The sequence below is a fragment of the Phoca vitulina genome, unplaced genomic scaffold, assembly GCF_004348235.1.
Source record: "Phoca vitulina isolate PV1807 unplaced genomic scaffold, GSC_HSeal_1.0 scaffold16, whole genome shotgun sequence".
Classification (NCBI taxonomy): Eukaryota; Metazoa; Chordata; class Mammalia; order Carnivora; family Phocidae; genus Phoca; species Phoca vitulina.
The window spans coordinates 33,128,945-33,151,587 of NW_022589719.1; the positions used below are offsets into that span (position 1 = coordinate 33,128,945).

At 59.7% G+C, this 22,643-nt stretch overlaps 2 protein-coding genes across 5 annotated transcripts; both read left to right on the forward strand.

Moving 5' to 3' along the window:
* The first annotated feature begins 1,428 nt into the window (after positions 1 to 1,428).
* On the forward strand, positions 1,429 to 10,872 carry ANKRD13D (ankyrin repeat domain 13D). Of its 3 annotated transcripts, none has more exons than XM_032414970.1 (15): positions 1,429 to 1,587; positions 2,116 to 2,251; positions 2,348 to 2,472; positions 3,181 to 3,226; positions 3,313 to 3,456; positions 3,719 to 3,908; positions 7,558 to 7,624; positions 8,025 to 8,106; positions 8,324 to 8,385; positions 8,489 to 8,619; positions 9,370 to 9,527; positions 9,626 to 9,742; positions 9,822 to 9,985; positions 10,067 to 10,158; positions 10,505 to 10,872. In XM_032414970.1, exons 1-15 carry the CDS (start codon positions 1,498 to 1,500, stop codon positions 10,716 to 10,718), a joined length of 1,818 nt encoding a protein of 605 aa, XP_032270861.1. In that variant the 5' UTR covers positions 1,429 to 1,497; the 3' UTR covers positions 10,719 to 10,872. The 3 variants fall into 3 exon arrangements, with proteins under 3 accessions (XP_032270861.1, XP_032270863.1, XP_032270862.1); XM_032414972.1 differs by lacking the exon at positions 1,429 to 1,587 and adding an exon at positions 1,845 to 1,933; XM_032414971.1 differs by lacking the exon at positions 1,429 to 1,587 and having other exon boundaries at positions 2,167 to 2,251; positions 2,331 to 2,472.
* An 814-nt stretch (positions 10,873 to 11,686) lies between these two features.
* Positions 11,687 to 19,681, forward strand: SSH3 (slingshot protein phosphatase 3). Of its 2 annotated transcripts, XM_032414166.1 has the most exons (14): positions 11,688 to 12,033; positions 12,518 to 12,558; positions 13,139 to 13,370; positions 14,264 to 14,382; positions 14,465 to 14,536; positions 14,885 to 14,950; positions 15,050 to 15,238; positions 15,319 to 15,412; positions 15,828 to 15,956; positions 16,028 to 16,074; positions 16,742 to 16,888; positions 17,080 to 17,280; positions 17,377 to 17,650; positions 18,744 to 19,681. In XM_032414166.1, the coding sequence occupies exons 1-14, from the start codon at positions 11,968 to 11,970 to the stop codon at positions 19,017 to 19,019; spliced, it is 1,953 nt and encodes a 650-aa protein (XP_032270057.1). In that variant the 5' UTR covers positions 11,688 to 11,967; the 3' UTR covers positions 19,020 to 19,681. The 2 variants fall into 2 exon arrangements, with proteins under 2 accessions (XP_032270058.1, XP_032270057.1); XM_032414167.1 differs by lacking the exon at positions 14,885 to 14,950 and having other exon boundaries at positions 11,687 to 12,033.
* Positions 19,682 to 22,643: the final 2,962 nt, after the last annotated feature.

A 22,643-nucleotide genomic window follows, 5' to 3' on the forward strand; every position in this document is an offset into this window, starting at 1 on the left:
CCCTTAGATTTGGGTTGAAGAAGCTGGGGGAGGGGAGAGCCCTTTCCAAGGAAGGTGGAGGCTAGAGAGGGCTGCCGCGGGGCAGTGTGGCCGGATGTCCAGTTCTGGACATTCAGAGGCCTTCGAGCTGCTCTAGAGCCAAGGACTTCACAGTGACCTGATGACACCACAGGGCAGAGTGGCAAAGGTCCCAGATAGCACAGGAGCCGCCTACCCACACTGAGAGGGCAGGGTGAAAATGGCAACCAAGCCCTCCCAGCCCAGAGACTCAGCTCAAACTTCTAGAAAAAATCTGTAGTTAGTTATTTTACCAATAGGGAGACTGAGACCAGAGGGTCAGCCTTGGCCAAGCCTGGCGGCTGCACACCAGACCCCGGGCTGAGGCTGGGGTAACGACAGCTCAGGCGGCTGAGGCCTGCGCTCCAGTTCCGGTGTGGGTGGAGGGGCCGGCCCTGATTTCGAAACTCTCCTTCCTTTCCTGACGCCGGCAGCAAAGCGCAGCCTCCGCAAAAGGGATCTGTGCGGTGGGTGAAGGCAGCCATTTACGGGGACAGTCCACTGGGAGAGGCCTGACTCCAGCCAGGCCCGCTGCCCCCATTCCCCAGTGCTCCCATCCCTGACTCCAGTGACCTGGCGGGGCCGCCTCCCCGCAAGCCTGGGCCCAGCCCGTCTTGAGGCGACCACTAGACACCGGCCCAGGTCCCTGGGGAAGGTGCATTCAGGGACATCTCGGAGGTGATGGGAAGCGGAGCCAGGGTCTCCCGCCTCAGCCGCCCTCACAGGCACAGTCGGTACCCGCGAGGCTGGGATAGGACGCCGGGGCAGGAAGCCCAGCGCACGCGTGAGTGCCGGCTGGGGAGACGCGGATAACCCAAAGGCCGCAGGACCGCGGCCTGCTGAGCACGCACGCGCACTCGCGCGCGCACGTCCCGGGGGCCCAGGCCCCGCCCCTGGCCGAACCGCCCCGCCCCCGGACTCCCTCCTTCCTTTTCCGGACCCACAAGCAGGGGTCTGCGCTGGGCCTGGGGCGCCCCCTGCAGGCTGCGGGCGGAGCCGTAGGCAGGCCCCGCCCGCCAGACCGCCCCCGCCAGACCGCCCCCCGCAGACCCAGGCCCAGCTGAGGCCGGGGTCCCCGAGACGCGGGCCCTGGCTCCTTCCCCGGCGCGCGTGGTTGCCAAGGCGACTGAGCAGCGCCCCCCTCCAGCCCCCGGCGGGCGCGGCCCCGGCTGCGGTTGCCATGGCTGCGGGAGGCAAGGGGGCGCGCGGCCCGACGCCCCGCCCCGCCCCGGCGAGGCCCGCCCGCCCGGCCCGCCCTCCTCACCGCCTGCGCCGCCGCCGCCGCCGCCACTGCCGCCCGGCGCGGGGGCTGCATTGGGCACCACTCTAGGCTGCGCGGACCGGGGGCGAGAGGGCCGCGGCAGGCCCGAAGCCGAGGCGGGGCCGGGTCGCCCCCGCCGCGCCCGCCCTCCCTCCCGCGATGCGGCGCTGAGGCCCAGCATGGCCGGCCCGGGCCCCACCTTCCCGCTGCACCGGCTCGTCTGGGCGAACCGGCACCGCGAACTGGAGGCCGCGCTGCACAGCCGCCAGGTGAGACCCACCGGGCGCCCGGGCTGTCCTCCGCGCAGCCCACTCAAAGCCGTGGTCTCCGTCCCGGAGGCCGCCCGGCCTGAGCCGAAGCCCGGGTCACCTGGCCCTCTCGCTTGAGCCTCTGGCCTCGGCTTCCAGCGCTGGGCCTCGCCCCGCCCGCCTGCCCGCCTCGCACTGCATCCGGCCCCCGAATTCGCGCCACACCACCCCTGAGCCGGGCTGAGGACAGGCAGCCTGGTTCTGGCCCCCAGGCCCCTCCAAACTCTTGACATCTGCAGCTGCACCTCTGCCTGACCAGGCCCCACCGCCGGATGCCCAGCTCTCTTCCGGGCGGGAGGCAGGAGAGGTGGGCAGGCCCTTCCCACCTGCTCCCTCCCCTCCTCCTGTGAGGACACGCAGGCCACCCTCAGCCATTTCCATGGCCTGTCTGCTGTCTTTATTTCCCGCCATGGCCCCCAGCCATGTTCAGCCTAGTGGCCTTCTTGCTTCTCTTTACTTGCCCTGTGCTGAGTGTCCCATCTTCCCCAGCACGACATCGAACAGGAGGACCCCCGGGGGCGCACTCCCCTGGAGCTGGCTGTGTCCCTGGGGAACCTGGAGTCCGTGAGAGTCCTCCTTCGACACAATGCCAACGTGGGCAAAGAGAGCTGCCAGGGCTGGGCAGGTACTGCAGAGGGCAGAGGGGCTCCCCTGAGGCTGGCAGTGGGGTTGGTGCCCGGGGCCATCGACAGAGCTCCCCTCAGCGGCCTGGTGCCCCTAGTCCTGCAGGAGGCAGTCAGCACTGGGGACCCCGAGATGGTACAGCTGGTGCTCCAGTATCGGGACTACCAGAGGGCCACACAGAGACTGGCTGGCATTCCGGAATTGCTCAACAAACTCCGCCAGGTACGGCGGGGTACAGAGGTATGGTCCGTCAGGAGGGGTAGGGAGCCGCGTCAAGGGGCCGTGACAGACTGCGTGGGGGGTCACTGGTCACCTGCCGCCCGCTCAGTCTGCGCAGCATGCTTTCCCATCACTGTCAACAACAGTGACCCCATTCCAGGGTCAGGTAGGGAAGAGGAGTCCAGGCCCACATGGGTGAGACGGGGCCCTTTAGGAGGAGAGCCGTTGCTGACTCAGGGGTCCCTCGTACCAGAAATCTCCGCAGAGCTTTAGGTGTGGGCCTGTTCCCTGGGGGGAGAGTTTCATCTGACTCTGCAGGTGTGGCCTGGTGCCCCCGAGTACCTGTTGGCCCTCCTCAAGCATGGGGGGCAGGCCCAGAGGGGGTCATTGTGCCCTCTTTACAGATGAGGACTCTGAGACCCAGGGGGAGCAAGAAATTCCCCCAGGGCCCCTCCGCAGTCTAGTGGCCAGGTGGAGACTGACCTCCGGGCTCCAGATCCTTATAGTCTGTTTATCCCAAGACCTTATTAGGGCCCCACTTAGCCCACCCTTTCCTGGGGGGCGTGTGGTTGTAGTGGGGGCGTAGCTAGGACATAGCGCTTGAAGACTTGCTGAGGGGCTGGACTCCCAGAGAGGGGCTACAGACAAGGAGCTCCCTAGGCCCGCCAGTCCTCAGCACCAGGCCCTGACAGGTGCTCTGCTCTATCTCAGGCCCCCGATTTCTACGTGGAGATGAAGTGGGAGTTCACCAGCTGGGGTGAGTGAGGACCTCTTGGCTCTGCCTGGGGCGGGGCGGGGGGATCCTATGGGAAAGAACCATGGTGACCCCCGCACTCCCTGCAGTGCCCCTTGTGTCCAAGATGTGCCCGAGTGACGTGTACCGAGTGTGGAAGCGGGGGGAGAGCCTGCGGGTGGACACCAGTCTTCTGGGCTTCGAGCACATGACCTGGCAGCGTGGCAGGAGGAGCTTTATCTTCAAGGGCCAGGGTGAGCTCTGGGGGACTCACTGTGGGCATGAGGCAGGCCAGGACCCCCCTCCACCCCCCGCCGGATTCTCTGTGGCTTGTGAGAACGGTGCTGTTCTTTTTCTCTACTTTGTGGAAACAGAGGTTGAGGGTGGAGGGGACCCACGGGCTGGGGCCTCACCCACTTAGCAGCAGGTGGCTGAGGGCACCGTGGTGGCCCTTTCCCCCGCTGTCTGGGGCCTGGCACTGACTTGTGCCCCTCACGCACCCGTGCCGGCTGGCAGAGGCAGGAGCCTTGGTGATGGAAGTGGACCACGACCGGCAGGTGGTGCACACCGAGACGCTGGGGCTCGCCCTGCAGGAGCCGGAAGCGCTGCTGGCCGCCATGCGGCCCAGTGAAGAGCATGTGGCCAGTCGGCTCACCTCTCCTATCGTCTCCACCCACCTGGACACGCGCAATGTGGCCTTCGAGAGGTCAGTTGGGGCCCGGCCACACCGCGGGTCCCGGTTCAGGCCTCTGGGAGGGTGAGCCGCTCAGAGGCTGCTCAGGTGGGGGCAGGGGTCCCTGCAGGCCCAGTGTCCCACCCAGACCACCTGCATGTCTGTCCGAGGGCAGCTGTCTTCCTGGGAAGGAGGCTAGGTCAGGGGGCCCTCACGTGTTTTCCCATCACAACAAGGCTTTAGGCTGTGGTTCAGGGCAGCTCTTCACCCCAGTGTGGGTTTCTCAGTAGTATGGCTGTTTCTGGGCCACAGTCCTTTGTGGGTAGCCTAGGAATCTGACCCTACCAGCCAGGCTGTTCTCTCTCTGACAACATATGTCCCAGTTCCTGGAACAGACTTCAGAAATACCTTTTTGAAAACCAAACAAACAAACAGCTTTATTGGAATATAATTTTGTATACCGAACAGTTCACCTGTTTAGAGTGTACGATTCAGTGGTTTTTAGCGTGTTTGCGGAAATGCCGCTATCACCCCAGTCAATTTTAGAACATTGTCATCACCCCAAAAAGAAATCCTGTAGCTGCCAGCTCCCGTGCCCTCACCCCCTTCCCCAGCCCTAGGCAGCCACTGATTTACTTTCTCTGTAGATTTCCTTATTTGGGACTCTCCCGTGAATGGAATCATGCGATACGTGGTCTTGTGTGACTTCTTTCACTGAGAACGTTTTCACACTTCATCCAGTTTAGTGTGTAACTGCTTCACCCCGTCCATTGTATGCCTAGCTCACATTTTGTTTATTCACTCATCTACTGACGGACATTAGGATGGTTTCCACCTTTCGCCTTTATGAAGGTTTCTGTAAACATTAGTATACAAGGTTTTATGTGGACATAGTTTTCATTTCTCTCAGGTGTATACCTGGGAGTAGAATTGCTAGCTCATCTGGTAACCAGATGTTTAATTGTTTGAAGAACTGCCAGACTGTTTACCAAGGGGGCTGCAGCATTTTCCATCCCCCGCCCCCCCAGCAGTGTATGAGGATTCCAGTTCCTTCATGTCCTCACCAACATTGCTGTTCATTCATTTATTTTTGGATTACAACCGCCCTAGCGGGTGTTAGAAGGGGTATTTCACTGTGGTTGTGATTTGCATTTCCTTCATGGTGAATGATGTGTGGAGCACCTTTTCATGTGCTCATTGGCTATTTATAGCTCTTTTTTTGGAGACGTGTCTATTCACATCCTTTGTGCATTTAAAAAATTGGGTTGTCTTTTTATTATTGAGTTGCAAGAGTTCTTTATATATTCTAGATCTAAGTCCCTTCTCAGGTATATGATTTGCAAATATTTTCTCCCGTTCTGTGGGCTGACTTTTCACTCTCTTGACCGTGTCCTTTGAAGACACATTTTTAATTTTCATGAAATATACAATTTATGTATTTTTTTATTTTTTCCTCTTGTCACCTGTTCCTCCAGTGTCATGTCTAACAATATTTTGTCAAATCCAAAGTGACAAAGATTTTCCCCTGTGTTTTTTTCTCAAAGTTTTATAGGTTTAGCTCTTACGTTTCGGTCTTTGATCCATTTTGAATTACTATTTGTGTATGGTGTGAGGAAAGGGTCTGACTTCATTGTTTTGCAGGTGATGACCCACTTGTCCCAGCACCATTTGTGCATAAGACTGCTCTTTTTCATTGAATGGTCTTAGCACCCTTGTGGAAAATCAGTTGACCACAGATGTATGGGTTTATTTCTGGACTCTGAGTTCTATTCCGTTGACCTATATGTCAGTCCTTGTGCCAGGACCACACTGTCTTATAAGTGTTGCCTTGTGGTAAGTTTTGAAATTGGAAAGTGTGAGTCTTTTGACTTTGTTCTTCTTGCTCAGGATTATTTTGGGTATTCTGGGTCCCTTGCAATTTCATAGGAATTCCAGATTCAGTTGGTCAATTTCTACAAAGAAATCGTTGGGTGGGATTCTGATAGGGTTTGCGTTGAATCTGTAACTCGGCTTGGGGCGCACTGTCATCTTGACAATGTTGAGTGTCCTCTTCCGTGACCATGTGACCATTTCCCATTTACTTAGGTCTTTAATTTTTTTTCTTAATATTGTCATTTATAGCTCTAAATTTCCCTCTAACCACTGTTTTAGCTGCATCCCACAAGTTTGAGTATTGTATCTTTATTTCCACTTATCTCAAAGCATTTTCTGATTTCTCTTTTGATTTATTCATTGACCCTTTGGTTTTTTAGGAGTGTGTTTACTTTCCACACCTTTGTGAGTTTCCCAAATCTTTATTCTGTTATTGATTTCTTATTTCATTCCCTTGTGGTTGGAGAACATGCTTTGTATGACTTTTCTCCTTTCAGTTTTATTGAGGCTTCTTTTATGGCCTAGCATATGGTTCATCCTGAAGAACGTTTCACGTGCCACCTGAGGAGAATGTGCATTCTGTTGTTGTTGGGTGGAGTGTTCTCAGAAAGTCTGTTAAGTCTCTTTTATGGGGTTGTTCAAGCCTTCTGTTTCCTTGTTGATCTTTTGTCTCCTTGTCCTAGCCATTATCAAAAGTGGGATATTGATGTCTTGTAACTATTATTGTTGAATCAGACACACTTTTATTTTTCACTTTTTATTCTGGAAAATTTCAAACATGTATGAAAGAAGAGAAAGTAGTTAGAATGTCCTCTTCGCCCAACTTCAACACTTAACCAACATTCTATCAATCTTGTTGAGTCTATCCTTCCTTGCTTTTTTCCTTTTTTCTCTGGACTATTTTATTTTATTTTATTTTCAGAGAGGGAGAGAGAGGTGGGGGGAGGGGCAGAGGGTGAGAGAGAATCTTAAGCAGACTTCATGCCCACCATGGAGCCCACTGCGGGGCTCCATCTCACGACCCTGAGATCATGACCTGAGCCCAAATCAAGCATTGTTACCCTCAACTGACTGAGCCCCCCAGGTGCCTCTTCCCTGAACATTTTTTTTTTTTTTTAGTTTTATTTATTTATTTGACAGAGAGAGACACAGTGAGAGAGGGAACACAAGCAGGGAGAGTGGGAGAGGGAGAAGCAGGCTTCCCGCTGAGCAGGGAGCCTGATGCGGGGCTCGATCCCAGGACCCTGGGACCATGACCTGAGCCGAAGGCAGCCACTTAATGACTGAGCCACCTAGGAGCCCCCAAACTTTTTTTTTTTTAAGATTTTATTTATTTGAGAGAGAGAATGAGAGAGCGCACAAGTGGGGGGAGGGGCAGAGGGAGAGGGATGAGCGGACCCCCACTGAGCAGGGCTTGATCCTAGGACCCCGGGATCATGACCTGAGCTGAAGTCAGACACTTAACCAACTGAGCCATCCAGGCGCCCCTACCTGGACTATTTAAAGCACATCCCAGATGTCATATCACTTTAACAGTAAATGCTTCTGCACATGACCCTAACAGATAAGGATGTTTATCCTTATCTGTTAGAGCCCCAACACCATTATCACACCTAACAAATTAATGATAATTCCTCAGTACTTTTTAGTCCCCAGTCCCTGTTTGATTGTCCCCAGCTGTCCAGGCATCCTCTCAAGGCCCTTGCGTTTCATAGTGGGAAGGCGAATTGGAAGGGGTTTCTGGAAGGGAAGGCTCTGGCTAGGGCCGAGGGGTCTGGATCCTCACGAGCTCCTGTTTGGTCTGTTTCAGGAACAAATGTGGTATCTGGGGCTGGCGGTCTGAGAAGATGGAAACCGTTAGCGGCTACGAGGCCAAGGCAGGAGAGGCTAGTGGTGGGGGCTGGGGTAGGAGACAAGGCCCAGGAACTCCACTGCTTCTCCACACCCACCCATGTGGAGGAGAGACAGAGTAGCCCGTGGGCTCTGGAAGCCCCGTGTGGCCATGGGAACTCAGGGGGCCCGACTGCCCAGGCCCCGCCGAGCACATAGGGATCACCCCAGCACGGGCCCCGACTCGGGTTACCGAGATGACACGAAGAGCACTTTCCCCTCATGACTGAGCCCCCACGGTTCAGACCCCGCCACCTCCTCCACAGTGGGGGGCGAGATCCTGTCTGTCCCTGCAGAGAGGAGGACGTGGGTCCTGTACTGGTGAGGCTGAGTGTGGGAAACAGGCTCTGAGCCCTCAGCTCCCCCCGTGTCCCCCCTGCTCCCCAGGTATACAGTGCCACCAATGTGGAGCTGGTGACACGCACTCGCACGGAGCACCTCTCTGATCAGGACAAGTCGAGGAGCAAAGGTAAACCGAGGTGCGCCTGCCTGCTGCCCAGTCACACCATATGCTGGGGTCACCCTGGTCTGGGGTTAGGGCCACAACGTCTGGGACAAGCTGGGAGGCCTCCCCATTCCCATGTGCTCTGTCTCCCACCCGACAGGAGGCTCCCAGAGTGGATGGGGGGGCAGTCTGGGGGCAGTGGCCCAAAGTCTCCTCATGGGCTCCCACCCTTTCTCCTTAGGAGGGAAGACTCCATTCCAGTCCTTCCTCGGGATGGCCCAGCAGCACTCCTCCCACAGCGGGGTGAGCCAGGCCCCCGGGTGGGGGGGTCACGGGCAGGGGGCCGGTGGGCAGGGCCAGGCAGGCACCCTCCTGAGCACTAAGTCCGTTCATGGGGCCCTCCCAGGCTCCTGTGCAGCAGGCCGCCAGCCCCACCAACCCCACAGCCATTTCCCCCAGTGAATACTTCGATCCCAACTTCAGCCTGGAGTCGAGGAACATTGGCCGCCCCATTGAGATGTCCAGCAAAGTACAGAGGTGAGGTCTTGGAGCTGGCTTTGGGACTTCCCTCAGGGACGGGGACCCTGCCTGGTCCCCCTGAGCCCTTGCAGACTCCTGTCACACTTGGGGCCCACCAGAGTGGGGGACCCACTCACCCAGCTGGCTTCCTGCTAGATTCTCCTCCTTGGGTCCAGGAGCCAGGTCTGTCTTATCCGTGGTTATTGGCACCAGCTCGGGGGCTTGGCCCAGGGGACTGGTTACTCTTGTCTGGTGAATGAATGAATGGGCAGCACCGCTCATTTATGGCTTTCTGTTCAATTGAAGGAGCACCTGCTGGAGGCCGGCTTATGGCAAAGGGGAAGGGCTCACAGTGCTACCATCTCCTGACTCTGTGGCCCCAGGAAATGTCTTCCCCTCCGAGAGTCTGTTCTCCTCAGTAAAATAACAGTCACACTTGTCCCCCTGCTCACGAGGGCACTAGGAGGATCTCACGAGCCATGACATAGAGCTTACGATGGGCCCAGCACTGTCCCAGGGACCATAGGTAGACTCCGCATCCAGATGAGTTGAGGCTACCATAGGCCCCAGCCTGGGCCCAGGGTCTGGGGGGCAGCTCGAGCAGGAGGGCCAAAAGGACATACGCTCCTGGGGAAGGCAGGCGGGACAGCTGAGCAGACAAGAGGGCGGCGCAGTCTTGGCAGAGAGTGTGAGTAAAGGCAGGTGTCCAGGCTGGGTGGGTCTTAACAGAGGGGCCGCCAGAGGTTCCTTGACTCACGTCCTGTGCAGGTTCAAGGCCACGCTCTGGCTGAGTGAGGAGCACCCGCTCTCCCTGGGTGATCAGGTGACGCCCATCATTGACCTGATGGCTATCAGCAACGCTCACTTTGCCAAGCTGCGTGACTTCATCACCCTGCGCCTTCCCCCCGGCTTCCCAGTCAAGATTGGTGAGGGGTGGCCTGGGGCACCGGGGGCCCTTGGGCAGCTCCTGGGGACGGGGGCCGGCCGCTGGCCCCGGTGGCTCAGGCCCGCTGTCTCCTCACAGAGATTCCCCTTTTCCACGTGCTCAACGCCCGCATCACCTTCAGCAACCTGTGTGGCTGTGACGAGCCCCTGAGCTCCGTGTGGGTGCCAGCCCCCGGCCCTGGCGGCCCAGCGTCAGGTACCGCGGCAGGGAGGCGGGCTGCGCCGCTCACTGGTCCCCAAGCCCCGGGGCTGAGCGCGGCCCTTCTCCCGCGCAGGGAGCCCTTTCCCGTGTGAGGTGGACCCCGCCGTGTTCGAGGTGCCCGAGGGGTACAGCGTGCTGGGCACAGAGCGCAGCGAGCCCCTTCGCGACGAGGATGACGACCTGCTCCAGTTTGCCATCCGGCAGAGCCTGCTGGAGGCGGGCGCGGAGGCCGAGCAGGTGGGACGCGGGCAGGGGCCGGCCCGCCTGGGTGCTGGCACGGGTGGCAGGCGTGACAGCTCCGGGCTCCGTCTGCTGCAGGTGACAGTCTGGGAAGCCCTGACCAACACCCGGCCTGGTGCCCACCCTCTTCCCCAGGCCACCGCTTATGAGGAGCAGCTTCAGCTGGAGCGGTGAGGCCCTCTAGGACCTACTAGGACAGTGTCTCAGCCTGCCCTGCCCCGAGGACGCTGCCAGCCAGGGGTCCTTGGCTGGTGGCGGCAGGTGGTGGGGAGGCACTAGGCCCGGGATCCCATGCCCTCTCCAAGGCCACCCTCCATAAGCAGTGCTGCCTGCCACTGAAGGCAGCGTGAGGATGGGGGAGACGGGGCCCCTCGCCTTGTCTCTTTTCTCTGGTCTTCTGGGTCCCAGCCACCCTGTCCTTGCCCTTGTCCTCCATGGCCATGATCCTGCCCTTAGCCTTCTTCCCCAGCCTGAGCACTCACTGGTCTGCCCTTCCTCTCACGCCTTGTCTGGAAGGGCCCTCCAAGAAAGCCTGCGGATGTCCACAGAGCCCAACGGCCCAGAATCCCCTCACAGGACCCCCCCGGCCCCAGCCCCCCCAAGCTTTGAGGAGCAGCTTCGCCTGGCCCTGGAGTTGTCTTCGAGGGAGCACGAGGAGCAGGAACGACGGGGGCAGCAGGAGGAGGAGGACTTACAGAGGATCCTGCAGCTCTCGCTCACAGAGCACTGAGCACCCGGCCCCCGGGAGGGCTGTCTGGGCTGCTGCCCCACCTGCTTTTGTAACTTATTTATTTATAAACTCTCTGCTGCTAAGCTTGGGGCCTGGAGCCCTGGAGGTGGACTTGCGTTGGAGACCTAGGTGGAAATAAAGAGACTGAGCAGCAGGCTTATTCTGCTCAATGGGGAGACAAGGTGGGGAGGTGACATTGAGGGTGGACACTGTGGGCAATGGCTGCAGACCTGGGTTTGAATCGTGGCTGTAGCCCTTCCAGTTTCTCCGAGCCTCAGTTTCCTCAGCTGTAAAATGAGACCGCCTCTCACTCCCCAGGGCTGTTGGGAGGGTGAAATGAACCCACATATGTCAGAGTACGTGCTCCATTAACATCAATTCCCTGGAGTCCTCCTGTGACTCACTGGGTCTTTATCAGAACCCACCTGTGCTCCTGTCTGAGAGGGGGAAAGGCTGGGCCTCCAGACTACTGCCAGCCATCTGGGAGGAGCCCCCTGCACACCAGGCCTGGATTCCTGCACTGACCCCAGCATGTTCTATCCCAGTGATTTTGGACAAGTCACTTCCCTCTGCTGCAGCTCTGCCCTGCGCACCTCCAAGGTGGCCCTGAGGGTCCCCTGTGAGTCACAGGGGTCAGTTCTAAATCCCGCCTGATTTCCCCTGAAGCTCTGCATGTCTCCCAATGATTCGTGCAGGAGGGCCAATCAGCAAGGAGAAATAATTTTGGGGTGCCCCCCAACTTAAGACTGTGTCTGATCCTCTCCAAGACCTGTGTCCCCAGTCCTGCTTCCCTAGGTCCCATCTCTTCTAGGTAATAGCACGGTTGAGGTCCAAAGCAGAACTCAGGTGACCTAAGTGGGCGGAGCCGGGAGGGCAGGGGCAGGGGCGCCTCCCGGGAGGAGGGACCCAACCCGGGAACGAAGGCTGCAAGTTGCAGGACCTCTGGACACTTCCCTCCCGGCCGCGCTCCGCACCTGCGCCCCGCCCCGGGTCCGCCCCCAACGTGTCCGGGGGCGGGGGCGAGGCGGCCGAACCGGAGGAGACGCGAAGGGAGGGGCGGCGGCCGCTTCGCGCTGGCTCCGCAGGCCCGGCTGGACGAGTGTCTGGCCCTTTAAGGGCCGCCCCCGAGGAGGTGCCAGGCCCTGGTGGCTCCGGTCTCTCCTTCCTGGTCCTGCGGGGCAGGGACTGTCCGTAGAGCTGTGGCAGGGCAAAGTGCCCGGACCGGCCCAGGTGTCCCCGGCCAGGCCCCATGGCCCTGGTCACCGTGAGCCGCTCCCCCCCGACCAGCGGCCACTCCACGCCTGTGGGGCCCACGGTAAGTCTGGCTTTGCCGTGGTCCGGCCCACGCAGTTGGCTGCCGGCTGCGCCTGGGGGAGCTCGTCCTGCCCACGGCCAGTCTCCCCTTGAGCCTGGGGGTGCGGGGAGGGGGACCCCAAGTATCACGCTGGAGGGGATTGGGAGGGGGTCTTGAGGCTCCCAGGAACTCAGACCAAAGATCTGGAACCCCGAAGCGCCAGCCCAGACTGCGGAGGCCCTACCCACTTCCAGGCCCAGATCTGGGCCAACCCCTTGGACACCTCCAACACCCCCACCCACTCTCACCCCACGCTGCCCTACCTGGACCTGGGCCCGGGCTCCCCCAGTGCCTCCGGGTGGGGAGTGGACTGGGGTGGGAAGGGACCTGACACCTTTCCTGGTTCCAGTCCCTAGTTGGGAGGGGGGGCGATCGCACCCTGAGAGCAGAGAGGAGAGTCCTTGCCACCGCCCGCCTCACTCTGCCCTGGGGGCCGCTTTCTCAGCAGGACCAGGCATCCAAGCGGGGAAGCCGGCTCCAGCGAAGGTGAGCACCTCTCCCCAACACAGACACCCACATCCAGCTGCCAGGCCTGGCCACTGCCACCCTGGAGGACTCGCAGCCAAAGCCAGCTCCTGAATCTGTGGGGCGGTGTTGCCGGTGGGCATGGCTGGTGGGCGCAGTGGGCTTGCAGCACTGACTTGGCTGCCTTTGCTTCCCTCTTCCCCCTGGTCACCACCATCGTGGACCCTGGCTCAGGCCCGTAGTCACAAACCAAAGGGCAGGTTGAGACAACAGGGCCCGAGGACTCCTGGGTCACCACCAAGTTTACAGCATCTCCTGAGTTAGGCAGGTACGAAGGAAAGGGAGCAACCCTTGCCCGCCCCCAACCCTTAGACAAGTGGGTTGAGGGCTTGAGAACCTCCAAGACTGCAGTTCCCCAAATGGGGTGGCCTCAGCACTTGGGAACCGGTTAGAAATGCACATTCTCAGGCCTCCACTCCAGACCTGCTGACTCTCCAGGGATGGAGCCCAACCCCTGTTTTAACAAGCCTGGTGGGTGATTTGGATGCACCTGTCCTGAGGGGTACGAGGGACCCTGATGGCTTCCCTGCCGCCCTGCCAGGCAGAGCTTCGCAGTCCTCCGCGGGGCTGTCCTGAGACTGCAGGATGGAGAGGACGAGGGAGAAGCAGCTGAGGCTGGCCCCGAGCTGGTGGAGAGACCCCCAGGTGAAGAACGGCCCCACGGGGACCAGACGGATGACGGGCATGGGCCCCAGAGCCCCAGGAAGCAGGAGCAGGGCCAGCACCTGCATCTCATGGTGGAGCTGCTGAGGCCGCAGGACGACATCCGCCTGGTGAGGGGCGGCCCCGAGCCCCCTGAGAAGGGGGGAGAGCCCGCCCTTCGTGGGGGGGGGAGGATGGAAGAGAGCTAGCCTGTGTGTCTGAGTGGGGAGCAGTAATATGAACCCCCAAACCCTGGTGAGCCTGCCGGCTCAGCTAGTCGTTTTGACAGGGCACAGTCCAGTCTTCAGGGCTCTGGCGGTGTGGGAAACGGTGGCAGGAGGTCTGTCCTGCTTGAGCCCATAGGGCCAGATTAGGGCCAAGAGCTGGCCGTTACACAGACGGGGTTCTGTGCAACCCGCGCAAGCCCTTCCTGACCCCGCGAGCAGTCTGCCTACTGAAGGCCTGGCCTGGCGCTCAGGAGGGCCTGCTGAGCCGGAGGGGGCCCAGGCGCCATGGGGCACAGGTGAGAGCTTGAGGACCAGCTCCCAGATGCCTGTGGGGCACCTCCTTGTCTGCCGCAAGATGGGAAAAACAAAAGCAGGTGGTCTCTCTAAAGCTGAATTTATTCCACTGAAATACCATCCTTCATTGTGGGATCGCGTCCTTAGTATTTCTTGGGTGAGAAACCTTTCTTGAATCCAGTGATGGTGATGGCAAGTGCAAAGGTTTTTTTCTAAGCCTCCTTCCTAGGCAGAAATTGAAAACGGGCAATCTGTGTCAGGCCCATTCTCCCCTTTTTTCCACACATACCCCCTTTAAGAAAAATCTTCTTAAACATTTTGTGGGACCGTGAAATCCACAAGTGGGGAACCATCAGATTATAACCACCAATCTGGTGTCTGAGAAGAGGAGGGCGGGCAGCACGTCTCTTCTAGGCCCAGGACTGTGTCAGGCGGGGGTGGGGGGGGCCAGGGTCTTCTGGGGCCACTGTGACCCTGGGCTTCTCCCTCCTTATCTCCCACAGGCAGCCCAGCTGGAAGCAGCCCGGCCCCCCCGGCTCCGCTACCTGCTGGTAGTTTCCACACGAGAACACCTGAGCCGGGATGAGACCATCCTCCTGGGGGTGGACTTCCCCGATAGCAGGTGGGAGCAGGGAGAGGAAGGGGGGTGGGGGCAAGGAAGTGAGATGCTGGGGGACAATGGCTTTTCTTCTGTCCCCTGCCAGTTCCCCCAGCTGCACCCTGGGCCTGGTCTTGCCTCTCTGGAGTGACACCCAGGTGTACCTAGATGGAGACGGGTAAGAGGTGGCAGCTAGGGGGAGGAGAGAGGGGAGGGGTGGGGCCAGCGGGGCGATGTGTATGATGGGGCAGCTGGGCACTGGGGAGCCGTGGGAGAACTCCGGGCTGGGCATCTGGCGCCTGGGCCTACTCAGCTCTACCTCTGGTTTGTTGTGTGAACCTAGGCAAGTCACCTAGCTTCTCTGGGCCTCAGCTACCCCACATCTGGCAAATGGGGCTTGTCTTGAAGCCCAGTGGTGTGTGTACATCCTGTGGAGCAGCCTCACGAGGTAGCTAGTGGCTTGGCCGCTCAGGGGCTCTGTGGCAGAGTCTGGAGTTGGGTTCTACCCCCGCCCGATCTCCCTCAGGGGCTTCAGCGTGACGTCTGGTGGGCAGAGCCGCATCTTCAAGCCCATCTCCATCCAGACCATGTGGTAAGGGTTAGGGTGGCCCATCCTCTTCTCAGGGATGGCTGAGGGGCTGGGGAGGGGTGGCAGGGAGGCCAGTGTGATCCAGCCTCTCCCCCGTCCTAGGGCCACACTCCAGGTGTTACACCAGGCATGTGAGGCGGCCCTCGGCAGTGGCCTTGTGCCGGGGGGCAGTGCCCTGACCTGGGCTGGACACTACCAGGACAGACTGAGCTCCGACCAGAGCTGCCTCAACGAGTGGATGGCCATGGCCGACCTGGAGTCTCTGCGGCCTCCCAGCGCCGAGCCTGGCCGGTCAGTGCAGGGAGGGGAGGAGAGGGAGGGTCGCGGCAGAGCGGGGAAGGGGTCCCTGGACTGACGGGCTCGGCTCCCAGGCCCTCAGAACAGGAGCAGATGGAGCAGGCGATCCGGGCTGAGCTGTGGGATGTGCTGGACACCAGTGACCTGGAGAGCGTCACTTCCAAAGAGGTGGGCTGGGGGGCGCCTGGCTGGCTCGGTCAGTAGAGCAGGTGACTCTTGGTCTCGGGGTCATGAGTTCAAGCCCCACCTTGGGCGTGGGGCTTTCTTTAAAAAAAAAAAAAAACAACCAAAGACACAGAAAACCCAAAGAGGTGGGCTGGTGCTGGGGAGGAGCAGGGGCGAGGAGGGAGCTGGGCCCCGGGCGGGGGGTTGGGGGGGGGCGGTCCTCCAACTGGGGCAGAGCTTTCCTCTCTTTCTTCCCACCTTGCTTGCCTCCTGCCCTGAGCCAGGCCCCCACGCCTGGCTCAGCTCCTCTGTCCAGATGGGCCGGGTGCGCCCTCTGAGGCCCCAGAGGGAAGGGTCAGGCATCAGGACACGCGCAAGGGACCCCCTGAGCCTCAGCGCCCTGTGGCTCTGCCCGCAGATCCGCCAGGCCCTGGAGTTACGCCTGGGCCGGCCGCTGCAACAGTACCGCGACTTCATCGACAACCAGATGCTGTTGCTCATGGCCCAGCAGGACCGCGCCTCCCGCATCTTCCCCCACCTCTACCTGGTGAGCAGGGGTGGGGGGGCGGGGGCGCTGCAGCTGGGGGGACGGAGGATGATGCTCCCCTCCCTCCGCAGGGCTCAGAGTGGAATGCGGCGAACCTGGAGGAGCTGCAGAGAAATAGGTAGGGCTCTGAGCCCCTCAGGACTGCCCACCCTCTGTCTCCCCGCTTCACTTGGCCGCCCCCAAGGGGCAACCTGGCCAGAAGCCCCCAGGCCCCCCTGAAGGGCTGCTAGCTCCGCTTCCCATCCCGCCTCTGGGGCTGCTCCCCCTGCACGGCCTCCCCGGGCCCACTCGCCCTCCCCACGCTGTAAAGCAAGGCCCGGACCCAGGGCCTCAGTCTCACGAAGAGGGGCGGCCGCGGGCGTCCCGGTGGCCTGTCCCTGCAGGAAAGCTCCTCTCCACTGACCGCGTCGCAAGAGAGAAGCGCGTGCCCCTCTCCCCCAGGGGACCTGGCTGCCTGCTCTCCTAGGCTCCTGCCATTTGTCCACCGTGGGCTTCCAGGAAACCCGCTGTGGCCCGTGTCACCCCAGCCCCGCCGCAGATCCACGTGGTCTCAGCTGCGCTCAAAGCTGTTCTCTGACTTATACTAGAAGGCTTAGCACTGCAGTCAGCCGAGCCGCTGGCTGGACCAGAGGGGGCCCCTCCAGCCCGGCAGGGCGACAGGATTCGCTCAGGGTCACGGTCATCTCCCCCCCCGGAACCAGCCAGGCTCCGCCGGGTCTGCTGGCCGATGGGCCTCGCGTCCCCCCACCGGCCACGTCAGCCAGGCCTCCTGCCCTCCGCTGCAGGGTCAGCCACATCTTGAACATGGCCCGCGAGATTGACAACTTCTACCCGGAGCGCTTCGTCTACCACAACGTGCGCCTCTGGGACGAGGAGTCAGCCCAGCTGCTACCCCACTGGAAGGAGACACACCGCTTCGTGGAGGCCGCAAGGTGGGGCGCCCCGGCCCCCCCCCCGGCTCACCCCAGCCCAGCTTCATCCTGCCGGCTTTGCCCTCAGCTCTAGGACCCCTCCTGGCCTTGCCCCCCTCCTCTGCTCTGGGTGGAGCACTACCCGCCCTTCCCCCACACTGACGGGGGCAGGGAGGGGGCGGGCGGGGGAGCTGACCTTGCGGCCTCCACAGAGCCCAGGGCACCCGGGCGCTGGTGCACTGCAAGATGGGCGTCAGCCGCTCAGCTGCCACGGTGGTCGCTTATGCCATGAAGCAGTACGGCTGGGGCCTGGAGCAGGCCCTGCGCCACGTTCAGGAGCTCCGGCCCGTCGCCCGCCCCAACCCTGGCTTTCTGCGCCAGCTGCAGACCTACCAGGGCATCCTGACCGCCAGGTTCGAGGGGGAGACGAGGGGAAGCGAGTAGGTGGGTGCCGAGGCTGGGGTGGCTGCTGGGTCCCTCAAAGCTGACCCAGGACTACCTCCTTACAGCCGGCAGAGCCATCTCTGGGAGCAGAAAGCGGGTGGGGCCTCCCCAGAGGAGCCCCTCGCCCCCGATGTCTCTACACCTTCCCCACCGCTTCCGCCAGAGCCAGGGGGCAGGGGGGAGATGGAGGCTATGGGTTTGGAGGAGAGCCAGGCAGCCCCGACAGAAGAGCCTGGACCACGGCCCCGCATCAACCTCCGAGGGGTCATGAGGTCCATCAGCCTCCTGGAGCCTTCCTTGGAGCTGGAAGGCGCTTCAGGGGCCAGTGACCTGCCAGAGGTGAGGCTGGGGCCAGGGAAGGAGCCCAGGCTGAGGCACAGTGGGGGACAAAAGTAGGAGGGGCAGATGGGAGGAAGGAGAGAGATCAGGACGGGTGCTCGGCTTCCCATGGGGACCACTCCCTGGGCGGCTCCGTTTCGTCCCCTCAAAGCGGCCAAGGAGACCCAGTGGGGGCCAGTGAGCGCTGTCCTGCATGGGAGCTGGAGAGCAGTCATGGGGCCGGGGGCATCTGCGGGGGCTTCTGGGCCGAGCCAGCCCTGGGCTGGAGGCTGCGGGCATGCTCAGCCTGATGAAAGCACTTGCTTCCTAAGGGGCAGGGCTGCCCAGCCATCCTCCACAGGCCAGGAGCTGGACAACCAACTGCTGACCTTAGATGAGGTGGACGAGATGGCCTCTGCAGCCCCTCCCAAGTCTGGGGGGCAAGTGACCCACCAGAGGATGGGGTGCAGAGGGGTCATGGCACCCACACAACCAAGTACTGGCCTGAGCAGTTGAGCATCATCTCCGTGCTAAGTGCTGCAGGGCATGAGCAGAACAGAGGCTGGCCTTTGCCTTAGGGAGCCAGATGCCATCCCGTTCTAAACACACGCACACGCACACACACGCACACGCACACGCACGCACGAGACTTGAGGCCAGAGCTCATCTGGGAGGGCCGGAACGCTTGGGAGAGGCTTCCTGGAGGAGGCGACACTGGGTATGGATGGTTGGTGGGTGAGTGTGGATGTTTCTAAAGGCAGAGTGTCTTCATTTGGCTCCCGGCTCAGAGCCCAGCTCCTGGAAGGCTCTCAGGACTGACTGTACAAAGGCAGAGGGGGCAAGAGGAGGAGGAGGGGGCCTCAAAGATGTGGCAGGTGCGGGGAAGCTCAGGAAGGCTTGTGGGGCTAGGAGGTTGTAGACAGGTGAAGGCCGAGGAGCAGGGACAGTGGGGCCAGGGTGTTGTCTTCTCTCCTGTGGAAATGTGACCCTCGAGTAGCCCAGTTTCTCTGCATTCACTTACCAGTCCACACCTGCCCCTTTCCAGACTCTGTGCTCAGTGCCCCTGCCCTGGAAAGACTTCTCAGTGATTCTTCTTCTACTCTGACCCCGCCAGGTGTTTTCTTCGAATGAGTCTTCAGAGGAAGACCCTCCAGAGACCCTCCCTCAGCTCTCAAAGGCCAAGGGAGGCGGGCGGGGCCACAAGGGGCCTTGGCCTGCCCTGAAGTCCCGCCAGTCTGTGGTCGCCCTCAACAGCGCCGCCCTGGTGGCCAGCCGGACCCAGGCCTTCCAGGGACAGGGCGGGGCTGGCTGTGCCTCCACACCCAGGCTCCGGGGGAAGGTGGTGAGGCAGGCCAGTGTGGATGGCAGTGGGGAGGAGGGCGAGGCCTGAGCCCCCACACATGCCCCTGGCCCCCAGATACAAATAGAGGGGCCGGCACACAGCTCCTGGGACGAGCACCCTTCACTCCTGCCAACCTGTCCACATTCCTTTTAGCTCCTCCCCAGGTGGCCCCAACACTCCATCACTACAGCCTTGGCTGCTGCAGCCTTAAGTCTCGCACATGTCCTCCTTTCCAAGGGCTCAAGACCTTCTCTGTCTATAATGGGGATGTGACCGAGAGACTGAAGATACCTTTGGGGGCAAGAACACCTTGCTTCATTCTCAGTTGCTGCCGGGAACATTCACTTGCAGCCACGGAATAAAAGTTTCCCAGTGCAGAAAGGCTTCTGCTCCCTCCCTCACCCACTCCCATCTGCCTCACCCCTGCCGCCTTCATTCCTGGGGTCTGCTCGGCCAGGGACCCAGTGGCCCTTAAAGGCCGAGAGTAACCTCAGTCCCCAGACCCGGAGGCTCTGAGGAGCGGAGAGCCGGCCCACAGGTGGGGCTGGTGGGTCGGCCTCCCTCCCACACTCCACAACCTGCCCATCTTTTGCTGCTGCCCCCACCCCCCACCACTCCCCCACAGCACTGCGCTGGGTCACAGGACACCAGGCCAAAGAGAGTCTCCTTTTTGTCCTTTACGGCCTCTGGCCAGTTTTTCACAGTCTTAATAGTATCTGGCTTTGTACTTAGAAATAAAAAACATTTTCATATTATTTTCACTTTTATGATAAAGCCGTCTGCCTGTGAGTCTGATCTTTCTCTGGTTACACGAGGAGTCTGGGCTCTCCTAGCCTGTCTGGTCTCCTCACAGCTCCCAGGTGTCTTGTGACAGGCCTGTTTGGGGGAGTGGTGGGTTTGGGGTGGAGTGGAAGAATGGGGAAGAGAAGAGGGGAGACCAGTGCTATCTCCCTCATCTCCTAGGGCAGGGCCTGGGTAAATGTTAGCTGCCCACGTGCCCCTCAGGCAGGTTGGCAGGGGGCAGGCAAGCCTACACTGGGCAGCAGGTGCTTGGCTCTGTTGGGACAGCTGAAGGGAGTTACCCATGAGGAAGTGGGAGTTGCCAACGCCTATCTGACAGGACCAAGCCTGTTCCAGAAGCTAAGGCTCATTTTGGACACTTGATGACAGTTCTCGAGCACATTTTGGGTCCCAAGAATCTTCCTCCTGCCACAATGCAACAGAGCCTGATTTTCCCAGCCAGCCCATCACTGCCAAGGAAGCAGGCCCCTCGATGGGCCCTCCCCCTCCAGGTACAGGTTCCTTTTGGTCAGGTTTAGTGTTCAAGAAGAGTAAGTGGGCCCATCTTTGTCACTTCTGTCCCCTCCTTCCTTCAAAGCCAACTCAGAGGTAGGAGTTGGCACCAAATATTCTCATTGATGGAGAACTCGTGCCCCATTTTAAGGGCATTTTTCATCCAGACCCTGGTGGGACCCCAGCACTGCTCTAGCCCTGGGGTACCAAGGGGCAGGGAGCCTCGGTTCTAGCCCTGGCTTTGCCACTTAGAAATTACTCCACCTCCAGTCTCTGTTTCTTTCTGTAAAACAAAAGGATTAGACCAGGAAATCTCTAAGTGCCCCCCTTCCTGCTTTGATATTTCAACAATATATGTCCTCCATACACTGACAGAATTCACCCTCAACGTGTTCTCTACAAGAGGAAGCATTTATATCTATCTGTGGGTGACATGCCTAGGGTCACAGGCAGGGTCCAGAGAAGCCAGTCTGATTCTTGGTCCACTTGGCTGGTCCACCCTTCTGAGCAAACAGGGGGGCTGCCTGCCATCCTACAGCCAGCCCTGAGTCCCACCCAGACTGCCCTTTCAGTGGTCCTAAGCCATGCTAGGGGCAGGTAGGGTGATAGGAGGGAAGCCAAGGCCAGACCCTGCCCTCCTGCAGCCTCTGCAGCTGGGAAAGGGGTTCCTATCATGAACTCTGAGCTCCGGGGCTAACCAGAATCTGTGGAGGACTCTTGAGAAGTAAGAATTCAGCACCTGGGAAAACAAAAACTGGAGGGGAAACTGTTTGCATCAAAAATGCAGACAGGGGCAGCTGGCTGGCTCAGTCAGTAGAGTATCTGACTCTCGATCTCAGGGTGGTAAATTCAAGCCCCACATTGGGTGTAGAGATTACTTGGAAAAAATGCAGACTAATGATTAAGAAACACACACACAGCTCACGCAAATTGCTAAAGGGGGGGAAAAAAAGTATGTGTCCCTTTGATCTTATTTTCCAATCCTTCATAGGCAACCACTGTTACTGCTTCTTCCGAGTCCCTCCAAAGACATTCCATGCTTCTGTCATCAAATATATTTATTCTTTTAAAAACATAAATTATACTCCATTAACATTCTGCACTTTGAAAAATTTTTTCATAGCACAAAGAGTTGCTTATCAATTCAGGAAGCTCTGCCTAATTTCTACAATAATCATACATATCCTTTTTCTTTAAGATTTTATTTATTTGAGCGGGGGGAGAGCACAGAGGGAGAGTGAGAGGGAAAAGCAGGCTCCCCGCTGAGCAGAGAGCTTGACGTGGGGCTCTAGCCCAGGACCCTGAGATCGTGACCTGAGCTGAAGGCAGACACTTAACCCGCTGAGCACCCAGGCGCCCCAATACATGTTCTATTCTATGGACTCCACTATTTTATTTAAGCAGTCATCTACTGATGAACATTTAGGTTGCTTATGAAATTTTTTTTCATTCCAAGTAATGCTTAAGTACTCATATATACTTTCTTGTGCACACATGGCCACGAAACCTGTAGAACGGCTGAAGCAAAGCCTATCTGCATTTAATTTTGAAAGGCATTGCTTCATTTCCTTCCAAGAAGTTGCACCAATGTACAGCAAATGGGAATGCCTGTTTATGTCCCGCACTCAATGTCATTTCCATCGAGCCTTGTAACACTCCCACGAGAAAGAGCAGGCATTATGATTACCTTTTTGGAAACAGGAAACTGAGGCTCAGAGAAGTCACTGAGTCTCTGATAAGGCCTCAAATAGGTCCTAAGTTTCTAGATCTCAGCCCGGAGGCCTAACTCGACGGACAGGCGGCTCCCAGGCTGGCTCGCCCGGATTCACCAGTTCTGCCCCAGGCCGGCCGCAGGGAGGGGCGGGACGACCCCCGCTCCCGGACTCCCAAGTCGGCCCCCAGCCGGGGCAGGAGGCGCTCAGGCGCCAGCCCGCACGTGAACCCTCGTGCCACGAGGAGCTCGCGTCCCTCGGACAGCAGGTGCCTCCCAGGTCAGCTCCCACCTTCACCGAGTCCTCCCTCCGCCGGGCCCGGGTCGGCCGGGCTTGGACCCGCCCCGAGCCAGCGCGGCCCCTCCTCAGGACTAGATTTCAAACGGCTGAACTGTACGCGCCGAAGAGAGCGTGCCCCCGCCGCTTCGCCCTGCACCCCAGACGCCTCAGAGCCGCGGCTGCCAAGAGAAACTACCTTTCAGGCCTCCGCGGCCTCTCCTACGCCGGCAGCGCCCGGGCGGGGATTTGGGGGTGGCGGGGAGAAAAGATCCAGGAGCTCGGAACCCACCACAACGCTCGGGCGCCATCTTGCGTCTGTTCTTTTGGCCGCCGGGTAGCAGCCTGGAAACTACGTTTCCCACCGTGCTTAGCGCGTCCGCGCAGGCGC

Bases quoted from the DNA above. Each gene is read 5' to 3' on its own strand.
- ANKRD13D (XM_032414970.1), top strand. From the start codon at position 1,498: ATGGCCGGCCCGGGCCCCACCTTCCCGCTGCACCGGCTCGTCTGGGCG. The intron at 2,473-3,180 runs GTACGGCGGGGT...GCTCTATCTCAG, and splicing joins TGCTCAACAAACTCCGCCAG to GCCCCCGATTTCTACGTGGA. The intron at 9,528-9,625 runs GTGAGGGGTGGC...GTCTCCTCACAG, and splicing joins CGGCTTCCCAGTCAAGATTG to AGATTCCCCTTTTCCACGTG.
- SSH3 (XM_032414166.1), top strand. From the start codon at position 11,968: ATGGCCCTGGTCACCGTGAGCCGCTCCCCCCCGACCAGCGGCCACTCC. The intron at 14,951-15,049 runs GTAAGGGTTAGG...CCCCCGTCCTAG, and splicing joins ATCTCCATCCAGACCATGTG to GGCCACACTCCAGGTGTTAC. The intron at 16,075-16,741 runs GTAGGGCTCTGA...CCTCCGCTGCAG, and splicing joins GAGGAGCTGCAGAGAAATAG to GGTCAGCCACATCTTGAACA.